At 46.3% G+C, this 16879-nt stretch overlaps 1 protein-coding gene across 1 annotated transcript in view; it reads right to left on the reverse strand.

Annotated features, from left to right (window-relative positions):
- SPO11 (SPO11 initiator of meiotic double strand breaks) overlaps positions 1-16879 on the reverse strand; it is an 883213-nt gene that overhangs the window by 109363 nt on the left and 756971 nt on the right. Inside the window, exon 11 of the mRNA XM_069201619.1 lies at positions 7015-7091. Within this exon, the coding sequence (XP_069057720.1) occupies positions 7015-7091 (77 nt within the window). The remainder of the gene's footprint in view (positions 1-7014; positions 7092-16879) is intronic.

Below are 16879 nucleotides of genomic sequence, written 5' to 3' on the forward strand. Positions count from 1 at the left end.
GCCCATTACTACCCTTAGGCCTTTCTGGCTTGCACCTGGGACATCTGTTCATTTCTTTCTGTTGAAGCATTGACGAACATCCTTTCAAGGGGAATGGTTGATAGTATTGTGCGTGCAGACATGAGATTGTTTGGTGCATATCATAACCAGTAAAACTGAAAACTATAGCTTGCATCGAATCTCTGAACACTGGATTAAAATATATGTAATTGTGTGAATACTGCTGCAGTTGGTTTTTGTGTAAATTTGAGATCACGAGGACAACAGTAGTTATGAAGGGCCTAGTATTTTTCACGTTTCTGAATATGAAGAGGAAGGGCTCATGAAACATAACATACATTCTTTCCTCTACATTTCTGTTTTAAAGTTCATGGGTTATTATATTGGCTCCTGGATGTGTGCAGTAACTGACAACCTGACTTTCACCTTCTACTAGAAGCAGGCTGGGCACATCCCATTCTGAAGGTGTGCACTCTTTTGGTGTGTCTGGCTGTGTAGCCAGATAAATTCAGACCTCAACCACAAGAGGTAAATATTCTTGAAATCTAAAATGTGCATTCTCATAACATTCAGGAGTCTTCTATACAATTGACTACTGGCTCTGTCGGTGTAGTGATTATTGGTTCTCCAACACTTAGGGCCTGATTACGATCTCTGCAGCATTGCCACTGAGACTGCCAAAATGGCACTGATGAGGTGCCTGTCACCCCGGGAGCCCTAGCCTCTGTTATATTACGATGTTTCCACCAGGCTGACTGGCAGAAACCGTTGCATTATGACTTTTCTGGCAGTCAGCCTGGTGGAAACAGTGCAGTGTGGCATTGGCCTCAGGTCCAAAGGTCATGGGCAGTGCAGTGGCCCTCCTTTCCCCCCAGCACTGCCCTTCCTCTAGCCTTTTCATGGCAGGTACACTTAGTCAGTCCATTGTCCCGCATATCTGGAGATAGATTTCAAAATGAAGAAAATGCCTAATGTTTTTATGGGAATTATTTCTATGCTCCAAATGTACGAAATGATGATAATCAAAATTATGATAGCACTGACTCAGATAATGATTATACAATGATTCCAATACTTTTGCTTTGGTACTGGCCTGTCAAAAAGACAAAAGATGCCCTCCTCTTCATCCCTAATGAGCTGAGTATCCAAGAACCAGTGTCCGTTGCGCCAGATGTCAAAGTTAACCATGTATTTAAGTAATCTTCTTATCAGCTCCCCAGTTCCACTGCTGCCCTTGTATTAGATACTCAAATGGTTACCATTTTCACCAAACATGGGAGGATCCACTTGTGGCCTAATGGTTAAGGTGTAAGACTCTAAATCTGCAGGTTAATAGTTTGAGTCCTGGCATCTCCATGGCATTTACTTGTTTCATTACAAAGTATGTTAAGGTTCAATTAAACAAGTAAAAGTTAATTTGTTTCAGTGGTCCAAAGAAGTGTATGGAGCTGGCCGCTGTCTCCTGCCAGCACAATAATTTAGATGTGGTGGATTCCGTTACTAAGACTTTAGAACTCGCAGAACATGCCATAGCAGACTTGGCATTCAGTAAACTGTCTTCTCTAACTGGAATCAATGATCTTTGTGTTTTGCTGTTAAGGCCAAAGTGGCTATTTTTCTGGAAAGTCGCAAAAACTAGGTGCTTAAGATTTTGATTACAAATTGAGATTACTTGCAAGTGAAGACTGGTCCCTTAAACAAGAAAAGATGATGTAGTGGCAAGACCATTTAGCTGCTTGTAATAACTACCATTTTTGTAGGCCCACAGATCTAGTCTTAGATTCATTTCAGTCTGTAGGGATAAGGTCTTTGGAGTATTCAGTTCTCAACTGTTGGGACATGATCTGTAAATGAATTATAAGTGCATGTCAATAGCTAGATGTTTTGCAGGCTCCTCTGGCATTTGATTTCACCAAGGAAAACGCACATTTCACTGTACATTTGAGGATAGACAACATTTCCATAGTCCAATACATAAACAATCATGGAGACCCCAACACTAAAACCCTGGTAGAGTTAGCAATGGCATGTTACGAATTCCCCATCAAACATTTTCAGTTAAGGTAAAATGTCTACCTACATTCAATTGGCGATAGGTTGGCACTGCATGGACATTAATGAGAGAAGACTTCATCCAGTAGTTTTACAATCAATGACTCATTATTGATGCCTGTTGCCAATAGATTTTTGTCTCATGTTTGAACTCATAATTGCCCCACCTGTACGGAATCCTCTTGCTAAAGACATGTTCTTGCAAGATTAGACACATTTACACTTTCCATTATTTCTCATGATTTCTAGGTGATTGGCTTGGATTCTTAGACAGAAGGCCCTGGTGGCTCTAGTTTCCCGCCTCTGTATAGTTTAGACCTGGTTCTAATAACTCCTCAAAATGGCCATACATATTCCTGTATAGCTCCCATTTCACCCTCACTATTTCTAAGATCCCACCAGCAAGAGTCATGATCTATTTCTGTACACAAATCTACAGTTGATGGCTTCAAAATGTTCTAGTATTCTCATTGACTGATTGGCCTTTTACTTCAGTTCATAGTCTCAAATAATCTTTCTGGGTCTAGAATACCTTCAAAATGTATAAGAAAGCTTTCTAGGCTTGGACTTGGTAGTGTGTGGAAAAGAATCACTACCTAATTTTAGCAAAGGTCCCTTCAGTTCTGAATTTCCTTCCCTCATTGGGATCTCATGGGAAGTCATTCAGGGCTTTAAATATTTACAAGTTGTAAGGAAATGCCTCCTTGGCATGGTTACCCCCTGACTTTTTGCCTTTTCTGATGCTATGTTTTGATTTGAAAGTGTGCTGAGGCCTGCTAACCAGGCCCCAGCACCAGTGTTCTTTCCCTAACCTGTACTTTTGTTTACACAATTGGCACACCCTGGCATCCAGGTAAGTCCATTGTAACTGGTACCCCTGGTACCAAGGGCCCTGATGCCAGGGAAGGTCTCTAAGGGCTGCAGCATATGTTATGCCACCCTGGGGACCCCTCACTCAGCACAGACACACTGCTTGCCAGCTTGTGTGTGCTGGTGAGGACCAAACGAGTAAGTCGACATGGCACTCCCATCAGGGTGCCATGCCAACCTCACACTGCCTATGCAGTATAGATAAGTCACCCCTCTAGCAGGCCTTACAGCCCTAAGGCAGGGTGCACTATACCATAGGTGAGGGCACCAGTGCATGAGCACTGTGCCCCTACAGTGTCTAAGCAAAACCTTAGACATTGTAAGTGCAGGGTAGCCATAAGAGTATATGGTCTGGGAGTCTGTCATACACGAACTCCACAGCACCATAATGGCTACATTGAAAACTGGGAAGTTTGGTATCAAACTTCTCAGCACAATAAATGCACACTGATGCCAGTGTACATTCTATTGTAAAATACACCCCAGAGGGCACCTTAGCCAACTACCCGTGTAGGCTGACTGGTTTTAGCAGCCTGCCACACTCGAGATGTTGTTGGCCACATGGGGAGAGTGCCTTTGTCACTCTGTGGCTAGTAACAAAGCGTGCACTGGGTGGAGATGCATATCAACTCCCCCTTGCAGGTGCTGTAACACCTGGCGGTGAGCCTCAAAGGCTCACCCCCTTTGTTCCAGCACCACAGGGCTTTCCAGCTAGTGGAGTTGCCCGCCCCCTCCGGCCACGGCCCCACTTTTGGCGGCAAGGCCGGAGGAGATAATGAGAAAAACATGGAGGAGTCACTGACCAGTCAGGACAGCCCCTAAGGCAACCTGAGCTGAAGTGACTCTGACTTTTAGGAATCCTCCATCTTGCAGATGGAGGATCCCCCCAATAGGGATAGGAATGTGACCCCCTCCCCTTGGGAGGAGGCACAAAGAGGGTGTAGCCACTCTCAGGGCTAGTAGCCATTGGCTACTGCCCTCCCTGACCTAAACACCCCCCTAAATTCTGTATTTAGGGGCTCCCCTGAACCTAGGAACTCAGATTCCTGCAACCTCAGAAGAAGAGGACTGCTGAGCTGAAAAACCCTGCAGAGAAGACGGAGACACCAACTGCTTTGGCCCCAGCTCTACCGGCCTGTCTCCCCTCTTCGGAAGAAAACTGCTCCAGCGACGCTTTCCCCAGGACCAGTGACCTCTGAATCCTCAGAGGACTGCCCTGCTCTAAAAGGACCAAGAAACTCCCGAGAACAGCGGCCCTGTTCACCCAAGACTGCAACTTTGTTTCCAAAGAAGCAACTTAAAGACAACTGCATTTCCCGCCAGAAGCGTGAGACTTGCAACTCTGCACCCGACGCCCCCGGCTCGACTTGTGGAGAAACAACACTTCAGGGAGGACTCCCCGGCGACTCCGAGACTGTGAGTAACCAAAGTTGTCCCCCCTGAGCCCCCACAGCGACGCCTGCAGAGGGAATCCCGAGGCTCCCCCTGACCGCGACTGCCTGACTCTCAGATCCCGACGCCTGGAAAAGACCCTGCACCCGCAGCCCCCAGGACCTGAAGGATCGGAACTCCAGTGCAGGAGTGACCCCCAGGAGGCCCTCTCCCTTGCCCAGGTGGTGGCTACCCCGAGGAGCACCCCCCTTGCCTGCCTGCATCGCTGAAGAGACCCCTTGGTCTCCCATTGATTCCAATTGAAAACCCGACGTGTGTTTGCACACTGCACCCGGCCGCCCCCGTGCTGCTGAGGGTGTACTTTCTGTGCTAACTTGTGTCCCCCCCAGTGCCCTACAAAACCCCCCTGGTCTGCCCTCCGAAGACGCGGGTACTTACCTGCTGGCAGACTGGAACCGGGGCACCCCTTTCTCCATTGAAGCCTATGTGTTTTGGGCACCACTTTGAACTCTGCACCTGACCGGCTCTGAGCTGCTGGTGTGGTAACTTTGGGGTTGCTCTGAGCCCCCAACGGTGGGCTACCTTGGACCCAAACTTGAACCCCGTAGGTGGTTTACTTACCTGCAAGAACTAACAATTACTTACCTCCCCTAGGAACTGTGAAAATTGCACTGTCTAGTTTTAAAATAGCTATATGTGTTTTATTTGAAAAGTATATATGCTATTGTGATTATTCAAAGTTCCTAAAGTACTTACCTGCAATACCTTTCATGCAAAGTATTACATGTAGAATTTGAACCTGTGGTTCTTAAAATAAACTAAGAAAATATATTTTTCTATACAAAAACCTATTGGCCTGGAATTGTCTCTGAGTGTGTGTTCCTCATTTATTGCCTGTGTGTATGTACAACAAATGCTTAACACTACTCCTTTGATAAGCCTACTGCTCGCCACACTACCACAAAATAGAGCATTAGTATTATCTCTTTTTGCCACTATCTTACCTCTAAGGGGAACCCTTGGACTCTGTGCATACTATTCCTTACTTTGAAATAGTGCATACAGAGCCAACTTCCTACACAAGTCATCTATTCTTCTGGTCTTGATCATTTGAGGACAAAAACAAAGGAAAACAGGCTTTAGTCTGTAAATTGCTGATGTATATCTGATATTCCACCCTCTAAACTCTGTTATTTCTCATTATGGAAGATAATCCTTATTTCCCTTTTCATCCAAGGTCCTACGTACTGTGCTTTAAATTATAAACTCAAAGCTACTGACTTAAGAAAGTCCTCTCCCTCCTCCTTTGTTAATTTGTCTAAAAAAAAGAAAAGCTTCGGTATCTACTCTTACTTTAGTTCGATGAGCTAGGGCTACGTCTTTAGCAAGGAAAGATACAAAAACCTCTGGTGCACATTCCAATTGAGCCTCTTTGGCTGAAAGTAGGTTAGAGTAGATCTGATTGGTCCAGGATATCAATATTCAGGATATTTTATTGCAACCAATGGTTGTGCCTATTTGGCAGTAGTGAAAACGTTGCTAAAGAAGCATAATATGCCCCTTCTGTCTTGTAATAAGATGCAGATTTTCCTTGTTAGAGCAGTGGAGGAAAATCATGATTTTCATAGAGGCAAATATTATCCCTCAACTGTCTATATTATGTCAGATATTTTGTTTCCCTCCCATTAACTTTTATAGTCTAAAAACGTTCTTCGTTATTTCTTTCAGCTTCAATTTCTACAACTTCTGGTTCTTCCTAAGGCTGCATCTATAGAGGACACATTTGAAACTCAGGCTTGAAGATGCTTGTAAATTCCTGACAAGTTATCTAGTGTTTCAAAAAATTACGGGTTCTAATATTTCTGTTGGATTCCTTCTGCTGTTCTTCTTTTTCATGTACGGAGTTTAAATTGTCTTTCAATTACAAAAGAGGCTGTTACCTCCTGGTGACTGTTATGTATAGCCTATGCTCATGGCTGACCGATGGGATCACCTCCCCTCAACCTGTAGTTTGTGAGGGTGTGCTGGGAAGGGATCCTATAAAAAGGTATCAAGTTAAGAAAACATAATATTTGCCTCAGTGTCTTTAACAAAATCATGCATTTCCTTCATTATTCTGGGTATGAAAAAAATGCATTAACATTTATCCCATGAGGTAGGACAGTGGTTACGGGCCCACCCCACATAAAACACATTGTTAGCTGAATTTATGAAGATGGGTGGTCAGCTTTCTTAAAACTGTGAACGCATCATAGTCCTTTGAGGAATACCACAAATGATGTATGGCTCTTGGCATTGGATTAAGTTTACAACATTGATGCTCAGAACTTAGGTCAAAAAGGTAGAGGAGGGAGTAGATGCTACCAGAAAAAGAGAGGGTGGGGGTTCTTGTTCAAATTCAAAGCAGGTGGTGCATCTCAAACTGTAGTGAGCAAATCCCAATATGTAAGTCAGGGGGAGGAAAACATATCAGCATATACTAGATCGTACCCAACAATGCGTTTGGACGATGCAAATGTTAGAATTTCATTGCTTCAAAAGGTTCAGAATCTGAATTATTCAATAAAAGGCTGTACTGTCGGTATTGGGCTGCTGTGAAATAACAACCGATAAACATGTTTACTTTGTACATACATATACCAAAGCTTTATCATTTAGCAACTTCTGCAGTGCGTGTCCAAATTCAACAGAAACATGTACCTGACTATGTCTGAGGGAAGAAGGCCAATCCATCGTATGGCTGGAACAGTGAGACTATAAGCTTCAAAGGACATCGACTAGAATATAAAGACAAAAACACACTTTGAAATTTCACTTGACTAAATTGTCCATGATTCAGTAATATAGCATTCCAAGTGACATCTAATTACAGCAAACGAACAGATCACACCAGCTTTTTTTGAGGGGAGGCAATCAGCATTGCAAAAGGGAAAAAAGCATATTTGTCGATGCTGGAAAACAACAGAACAGTAGAGCACTGTCAAAAAAGAGAAAGAATAACGGCATGTATGTGTGCAAGTGCCATCAGCGTCATGTCGCTACAGGTGCCTAACATGGTGATGTATATGTGTGCATGAATCATCACGCATGTGCAGGCATACAGATGATCTGATGCAAACAACTGTTGGGTCGCGCTATGTGCAAACGCGCCCACTGAAATAAAGACTCAGCGCCAGAGTGCGTTATAAACCGAGTCCTTTATTTCCAACTCTCTCTCACTCGAATGCCCCTTCCTGCCTTTCGCCTCCCCTCTTATGCCCTCCCCCCTGTCGTCATGGTGCAATCCATCTTGCACCTTTGGTATAGGGGTGAGTTCCAACTTTCCCCTTTCTGGTCCCTCTCTGTGGTGTTGACCGCTTCCGGCGTCAATACTACATCCCTTCCCAACGGGGAAGAGAGTGAGAACAAACGGAAAACTCTTAACAGAACTTTAAAACAGAACCTAGAACGGTGGCCACTGGTAGGCCTGAGACATCACTTGAATTGTCACCTCTGAAAATCAGTCACATGTGGAAATCAGCATACAGCCTTGATGGGTCAGGGTTGTGTTTTAGCATGTATCTTCCTCTGCCAGTCCGCCCTGACGTTTGGGCTCTTTCCTCGTTTGGGTCAGACGTTCTAGATCCTGCCCCCTGGGTCTGCCCTCGTTCCGGTGATGGCTGATCTGCCTGTCTCTCCTGGCTGCTTCCTATTCCTTCTCCTGTTGTACTTCACTCGTCGGTCTCTGTGTCTGATTCCGCCCTCTCCTCGGCACTGCTCCTGTCTCCCTCCTTGGGTGTCTCCTGGGGCAGATGTTTGAACAACGCTAAATTTCGGGTTACAGTTTCTGGTCCTCGCCGGGCTGTCACCATGGTGCCTTTCACTGCAGTCACGGTCCATGGTCGTGCCTCAAAAGGAAGACGGAACTTGCTGCCTGGGTGGCGATCTTTGACCAGAACCCTATCACCCACTTGCACCCTCGTTTCTAGTGTTCTTTTCTGGAAGGCATACTTGTTTGCTGCGCTTCTCCTTGTGTTGACGTATTGGGAGGTGGGGTTTTCGCCCTCCAGGACGGGTGATGCGGGATGGCGTCCATCACGTTCTGCCAAAACAGAGCTGACTGGGAGTGGCTCCTGTGGTGGCGTGTGGTGTTACCCTGTACTCCCTTAGAAATGTGTAAATGGCCTTTTCCGTGTTTTCTGCTTTTGCCACTGCAATTCGGATGACTTTGTTCAGTGTTCTTACAAATCTTTCCACCTCCCCATTTGCTTGCGGCCATCGGGTGTGATGCGTCTGTGTTTGGTGTTCATTGATGCTAGAAATTCGTCCCACTCATGGCTGTTGAATGGGGGCCCGTTATCTGTGCGTATCGCTCCAAAGAACCCGTGAGTAGCCATGAGCTTTTCAAATTTGGGAATGACGGTGTGTGCGGAAGTTGACTGCACTATTTCTACCTCAGGATAGCGTGAACAGTCATCGACCGCAATGATCATGTGTGAACCATCTGGCAGATGTCCAAAATCTGCGCTCACTGTTTGCCATGGTGCTGACGGTCATTGTTCTGTTATAATAGGTGCTGGGGGGTCAGGGTTGCCGCTAGCTTGGCAGACAAGGCACCTTTTCACTGTGTCTTCGACCATTTTATCAAGACCCGGGAACCAGACTTTGTTCCTGAGGCGGTCTTTTGATTTGAAGATTCCCTGGTGTGCCCCGTGGGCAAGGGACACTGCTCGGGTAGTGAGGCTGGATGACATCATGAGGCGGAGACCCCTTAGCAGACAGCCTTCTTCAGTCACGGAAAGTTCTTGGCGCACATTGAATAGGGCGTGTAGGCAGGCTTGAGCTTGTTGCGTGCGGAACGGATCTGGCCGCTGGAGTGGTCTCCATTCCCCTGTGCGGGTGGCTGTTATGGCCAGCTGTAGGCATTCGTCTTCTTCAGTCGCTGTCACTACCTCGCTGAATGGTATGGGTAGAGGCCGTGCTCGTTCTACTACCAACCTCACGTATTCTTCCATTTCCCGGGCTTCTTCTACTTCCTGTGACGTAGCCGGCCGTGCGTGTCTGGATAGGAAGTCTGCCGGGTTTTTTGTGCCGGGTTGGTAGATGAGCGTGAAATCGTACTCCTGTAGCTGCAGGATCCACTTCTCGATTCTGGGTGGGGGTTTGGAGGAAGATCCTTTGAATAGGGGCAGTAGGGGCTTGTGGTCGGTCACGACAGAAAACGGCTTGCCATATAGGTAGAGATGAAAATGGATGACGATAGCCTCACGTTCGATTTGTGAGTATCTTTGCTCTGTTGGTGTGAGCGTGCGGCTGGCAAAAGCAATGGGGGCCCACTCTCCACAGTCCTGTTTCTGTGTTAGCACTGCCCCAAGGCCAGTGGGGCTGACGTCGACCACAAGTTGTGATTGTCGCTGGGGGTCAAAAAACGCTGACGTGGTGTCAGCCGACAGTGCCTTTTTGGTGGCTTGAAAAGCCGCTTCTTGTTCCTCGCCCCACATCCATGGTTGATTCGCCTGTGTGAGTTGCCTCAAAGGTCCTGTGATGTCAGCTAAGTTTTTCATGAACCGCCCACAGTATGTGACCATGCCCAGGAAACTCCTGACTCCTGTCACCGTTGTTGGCGCTGGGGCTTCTTGGATGTCTTTGACTTTCTGGGGGTCCGGTCCTACTCCATGCTTTGAGAAGTGATATCCGAAGAAACATATTTCTTCTTTGAGGAAATCGCATTTGTCCTTGTGAAGAGTCAGTCCCTGTTTTTGTAGCCTGGCGAATACGGCTCACAGTCGTTTTAGATGTGTTTCCATGTTTGGTGCGTGAACTAAAATGTCATCACTTACATTCAGGACCCCTGGGAGTCCCTGCAGGACTTCTTTGATGACGTGTTGGAAAACTTCTGCGGCGCTTGATATGCCAAAATTAAGTCTTTTGTATCGCCACAACCTGTTATGAGTGGAAAATGTGGTTATGGGTCTGGATTCGGGGTGCAGCATGATCTGATGGTAGCCTGACCGAAGGTCCATTTTGGAAAACCAGCAGGATCCTGTCAGCTCACTGAGGATGTCGTCGATCGTAGGAGTGAGGTGCCGTTCTCGTTTTATTGCCAGATTGGGCATGCGCATGTCAACGCATATCCGGACCGCGTCAGGCTGTTTGGGTTTCTTCGCGACCACAATTGGGGATACCCATGGTGTTGGAACCGTGACCTTCTCAATGATACCCGCTTGTTCCAGCATGTGGAGTTCGCGTTCCACTTTGGGGCGAAGGTGAAACGCAACGCGGCAATGTCTGAGTGCTGTTGGGGTGATGGATTCATCGATATGAAGCTGTAGCGGGGGGCCCTTCAGGCAGCCGAAGCCTTCAAACAGGGTCCTGAATTCTTGCGTGAGTTGGTGGAGGGCATTCGCGTGGATGCTAAAAGCAAAATGCACTAACTCCAGATCTTGGACAGTTTGGCTGCCTAACAGGAATCCGGTGCCGTCTTTGGAGACGTAGATCTTTGTGGCTTTTCTGGTGTCCTCGTGGGAGATCTCTGTGGTGAATGTTCCTGCTATCACTAGAGGACGGCTGTTTCCGAAGGCGAACACCTGTACGTTGGTGGGTTTTAGCGGCGGCAGTGGCTTGGGTAGGTTTTTATATATGTCCATGGCCATCAGATGGATTGATGCTCCGGTGTCTACTAGTGCCGATATGGGTGACCCTTGGATCGTGACTGGACATGTGGGTAGGCGTCGGCCCCCAACAGCGTGTATGATGTGCACCACGTGTGAGTCGTTGTCCATGTCGCTATCCGAATCTGGATCCAGTGCAGTTTGGACCATTTTGACTGTTTTCTTCGGACCAGTGGTTGTCTGTTTGTGTGAAGACCTGCAAACTTTGGCAAAATGGTTTAATTTCCCGCATGCGCTGCATATTTTGCCCCAGGCCGGGCAGGTCATTGGGTGTGGTGCTGGGCCTCCGCACCATTTGCATGATCTGTTCTTGGGTCTCCCTTTATAGGTGTCTTTTTGTCGTGACATGTCTGTTGCTACAGCATTGGCTGCTTCCACCTTCGGTTGGGCTGCAGGGGTCTGTTCCATATGCGCTGCTCGGGCCTGTGAGAGTTCCTGTGATCACCCAAGTGTGAGGATGTCCTTCATTTGCATATTCGGTTGCTGCAGGACGCGTTCTCGAAGTTTTGATGATGAGCATCCCTGAATGAATTGTGCCCTGATTTTGTCCTCTTCATCGGGCAGTGTGCAAGTGCTGGCTAGTTCTTTAAGCCTAGCGTAGAAGACGTCCACGGACTCGTCGGTGACTTGTCTGGCTTAGCGCAGGAGGAACCTCTCATAGTCCGGATTCGCATATGGTTCGAAATGTGCTGTGATTGCTGCTTTTAGAGTTTCATATGTTCGTGGCCTCGCTTCTGTGACCGACTTGAACATTTTGTGTATGTCTGCTCCTCCGATGTGGAGAAGGAGGGGCCTCCTCCTTTCTGGTTGCACACCAAGTGCTTCGAAATATGTTTCAAGGCGCTCCACCCAGACCTTCCACCTTGCTGCTTGGGTGGGGGGTGCGCCTGTGACTGTGAAAGGCTCTAGTGGTGGAATGCCGGCCATGGATCTGGTGTAGAGAATGTCTTGCTTGGCAATGAAAAAAACCACAAGCTTCGTAGCACCTGTGTTTTATTGTGAGCCTTGCTTTCCTTGCAGTAAGTCTTTACTCACGACAGCTTCCAGACACCTTTTTTTTTGTTTGACTCCCTTGTTCTAAATCATGTGCAGGTGTTTACTTTCTGTGTTGTAGGGCTTTTCTTTTTCCCCTTTTTTTTTTTTTTTTTCTGCAGGTGTGCGCAGCGGAGTCTCCAGTGTTCTTTTGGTGTACTGTAAAGTCCAAGTATGTCCTCTTTATATATATTTTTTTTTGTTGGCTGCAGACTGTGATGTGTACTTTTATTAATTTTGTTTGTTGTTTTTTTTTTCTTTTTGCAGATTTGCGCAGCGGAGCCTACCGGTATTTAGTTTCTTTTTTCTCTCGCATGCGTTGCGAGGATTTGTTTCCTATGCAGACCTGCGCAGCGGAGCTGGTGTGCGCGCAACGGCCGTTGCGGGCGTGTCAGGTAAGGCCCTCTCAGCCGCACGTGCACGCCGGATTTCCCTTGTCCTGAGTCAAGGAGACGCTGCTGCCAGGGCTCACACGTGCGCTGGTGCAGCAGAACACCGCTTACCGTGGTCCCGGCGTGATGGTGTGGCTCGGTGGAGGTGCGGCAGGGCTTAGTGCGTGCGGCAGTGCGCCGGGACTCCAGCAGCCAAATTCGCCGCGGGAGAAGACGGCCGCAGGTGATTTCTGCCTCTTGAGAGGTAGGCTCGGGGTCAGCAGGCTCAGTCTTGGGTGGTCCGAGGTAGTCGTCACCACTCTCGTCGCCAATTGTTGGGTCGCGCTATGTGCAAACGTGCCCACTGAAATAAAGACTCAGCGCCAGAGTGCGTTATAAACTGAGTCCTTTATTTCCAACTCACTCGAATGCCCCTTCCCGCCTTTCGCCTCCCCTCTTATGCCCTCTCCCCTGTCGTCATGGTGCAATCCATCTTGCACCTTTGGTATAGGGGTGAGTTCCAACTTTCCCCTTCCTGGTCCCTCTCTGTGGTGTTGACCGCTTCCGGCGTCAACACTACAACGACAATTTGTCTTTATTGATTTACCGCTCCAAATGACAGACCTCAATCTTGGGGGGGTACATAAAAGGGAATAAGTTGAATGTGTGCTAAAGTGCGTTTTTAAAGAAGCAGCCCACCCACAAACTTTGCACGCGGGGGCCTCCAGGAGAGGGATAAAAACTGCAAAAAGGCGCAGTGGACGTGTCGGGGTGGTTTGTAGCAATGGCGCAGCAGGGGAGTGTGGAGGGAAATTGAGCTAAGCAGCAAGATTAACAGGGAAGGAGGTGGGGGTGGGCAAGGAAGGAAGTAGGGGGTTAAATTTCACAAAATTATGACAAATACGCCAAGGGAGGTGTGAAGGGAAGGAACGGACAAGCTAGTGGCTGAGAGGGCAACATTAATAGCATAGGGTGGGAATGGAACAGGGAAGCAGCACAGCAAAGAGGAAGAAAAAAAACACATGCACTCCCATGGAGTATCAAAGACAAAAAAGCATTTGCACTGCAATAGGTTTTATTTACTTGAGTTGGCGCTATTGGCATCGTCAATTTATAACTGGACTACTTTTGCCACATTAATTAGTCAACCATGACGCATATTTGAGTCCTTTCTGCAATTCTCATCAAATTTTTTTTGCTTGCTTAAGTCCTGTTCTAACCTCTGCCTCACGGCCAAAGAATTTATGGCGGTATTTCCACATCCCACTTCGCTACTGACATAGAAAGCACTGGTAACTCCACAGGTGCAGCAAACACATTGTCCCCTTGACGTGTTCCTTCTGTCAGGTCTTGAGGGCGCTAGAACTTAGGAATGCAAGCTGGACACCGCTTCCTTTGTGTGCTGGGGAAAGGCAGTTATGAGGGGGAACACAGAACACTCCAGGATAGGGCAACATACTGACCGCGTAAGTGATCTATAGGTTTATTTACAGTCGGAGTAGGTGTTTCACCTCAAAACATATGAAAAAAAAGCAACAGTGCCTTCAAGTCCCATTAAATCCAGCCGTTCAACAAGCAATGGCGAAGGGAGTATGGAAGTACTTGTGCATACCCAGGCACAATAAATGAAAAGTCTTAAATAAATTGTTCTAAAACTTCTACTGTTTTTTTTCTTCCATTCTAGCTTTGGGAGATAAACACTTCACTGGGAAAATGAACAGAATGCAGCGCTTGCTTGCTTTCGGTCGGATGTAATGCGATCACCTGCCTAGAAAATTCCTCTTCTGAATAATAGAAACCATAGTGTCACCCTCACAGGTAACCAACTACCAAACCTCCAGTGCACACGAAATAAAGCAGCCCCTTCCTAAAACGGATTTCATTGAATTTCTAAGGGCAACCCTGCCTTCTCTTTTAGGTGTGTGGTCTCCACCCTAAATCCTTAGCAATGCTGGCAGTACACTTCCACTGTGTGGGAAGGCCTGCATTTCAATGCATGTTCTTTACCTGCACTATCATGCATGCAAATACGGGTTAGTAATGAAGAGACTCCTTTGCACGTCTCCTGTGCAGTTCTGCCGAGGAGAGCAGCATGCCGGAGCCAATATAGACTGAGAACAAAACACCAAAGCTCTGCCATTTCTGTTTCAACCCGAGTGACAAAAATTCATAGCAGCATTGCTGAAATGCACAAGCCCTCATAAACTTGTCACATTTGGAAAACAAAAGCATCGTTCAATGTTCTGAATTAGATTTTTTAGTTTTGGCATGTGTTTTCGGATTTTGAAGGAGCTCCCATATTTACTAAGTTAGGATTAATCCCTGCCCACACTCAGAAACTGGAGAATCACATGGTTTGCAGCTACCACAAGCATTACATTTAGACCACCAAAGAACATCAATGCATTACAGAAAATGTGCCGAGTTGAAATAAAATATCCAATGATAGATTAAATTATGTAGCTAAATTTGAATATCTGCCCATTAACAAAGGAATCTGACAAGTCAGTTACAACTGAGCACATCGCAGACCTGACACAACATCATCAGGCAGATATGATTCACTGGACCACAACAATGTGCCATTAGGGTCTCTGCTGTACAGGAGCAACCCGAGAGCGACTTATACATGCATCACAAAATAGACTGCTCGCTAAAGGACACAAAATAGCATCTGCCACTAGGTGGGACCCTGGAGAACAACATGAAATAGAATCCTTTCTACAGGTGCATCCAAACACACCTAATAGGCTCTGCTGTGTAAGAGACAAGACTCTAATGCCTTATGAAGCACAAAAAATATCCTGCGACTGGTCCACAACAAGAAGTCCTCTCCGGTCATACAGTAACATATCATCATAGCTGAAACTCGACACAACTACATCTGAAATGTAAAGCCGGCAGCAAATAATTTTTGTATAGCAGTGATACATGTCAATACACACCCTACTCGGAGACCACATATAAGAAAGGACGATATTTGACAAGTTCCATTCTCCAACACACATGCGCATATAGTTAGTCTGAGCTCTTAGAGGAAAGTACTTAACAGCCACAGCTCCAGTCTAGGTGCAGAACAGGCCATGCCAACAATGTCATAATAAACAGTGCCACAAGCACTATAATTTGGGGTTGTTTTCACAACAAATGACTGATTTATTGTTGACTCTTTTCCCTAACCTGTTATTAACACATTCTGACTTGTCCTGGCTCCACTCTGCAACTTTTTCTTTACAGAGGGAAAAATTATACTTTTGGGTCAGAGCTTGTACCTAAAGTATTCCAACAACAATAGTATACAGTGGTATATCCTGCCTGCACCATCTGATATTACCTTCCGCAACAGATGAGAAAGACGACAAGCAACGGCAAAGGAAAAGAGACGGCCTCATCTTGACGTCACCACGCATGATGTGTGGCAGCCATTTTAAATTGGGAGACTATACATTAAATATTGTAACATAGCCATTTTCTCTACACATCGGCAGCACGTAAGAAAATTGATTTTAACATAGTGGTGGTCATGATTGTCTTTGCACTGCGGCGGTAGGGGACGGAAACAGGCGCCTTCATAAAACAGCCTCTAACATTTGACCTCGGACTTTGAGTGCACAGCACATGTGACCAGAGAAGAACATGATTTAGAGTACTGTTAACAGAAACAGACTGGAGCCAGTAAACAACATCCAGCGCTCTGGTCAAATGCTATTAGCCTAAGAAAAATGTAGTCCATAATCACATGCTACATTGGCACAAGTGGAACGGTATAAGTACTGAGGCCATGCTCCAGGGGAGTGTACAACTGTGGAAAAGGTGGGACAAAGAGCAAGGATTGACCACTAGCAAGCAAGGATTTTTTAAGGACACTGAAACAAAAAAAACAGTGAAGAAGGAGCGAGCCCATAAAGAAGTATAGAAGTATATACTAAAGTACACAGAAGAGGTCTCGAATACTCAATCTAAAAAGTGGTTTCCTGAATGTAAGCAGAGAAAGGATGCAAATTGTCAAATCAAAAGGATGGTTCAGAAGCAGTTCTCCGGGGAGGGACAAACACATCTTGAGGAAGGGAAGCCATTGAATAAAATGCAAACAAGTCAGATTCAATGGCCTAGACATAGTTTATTAGGTTCCTCCTCCACTATATCATAGCTAGCACCAGTGCGTAATTTGAGACAGTGGTTTCTGGTGCGAAGTACCAGCATTTAGTTTTGAGGGCTAGCACTTATTTTTCTGCCTCAAGCATTTACTGCGATAAAAAGCCTTAGATGGGAAAGACAGAGGAAGAGAAAAATGAAAAGGCTTCACAAAGGAAGAAAGCAGAATGCTGCAAGAGTGAGCTGAAAGGGCAGGCAGTGGTTGTACATGGATTAAAGAGGTCTGAGATGGCTTCACGATTACGCTGCCTCAGTATTCCATGCTCGCACAGTTAAATGCAGCTGCCACGTGTTTCAGAGGAGTGCTGTGGGCACCGGCATGTTTTTATTTACAAATTAAGCACTGACTAACACCCA

Source organism: Pleurodeles waltl, chromosome 7 (assembly GCF_031143425.1).
Source record: "Pleurodeles waltl isolate 20211129_DDA chromosome 7, aPleWal1.hap1.20221129, whole genome shotgun sequence".
In the NCBI taxonomy this organism is placed as follows: Eukaryota; Metazoa; Chordata; class Amphibia; order Caudata; family Salamandridae; genus Pleurodeles; species Pleurodeles waltl.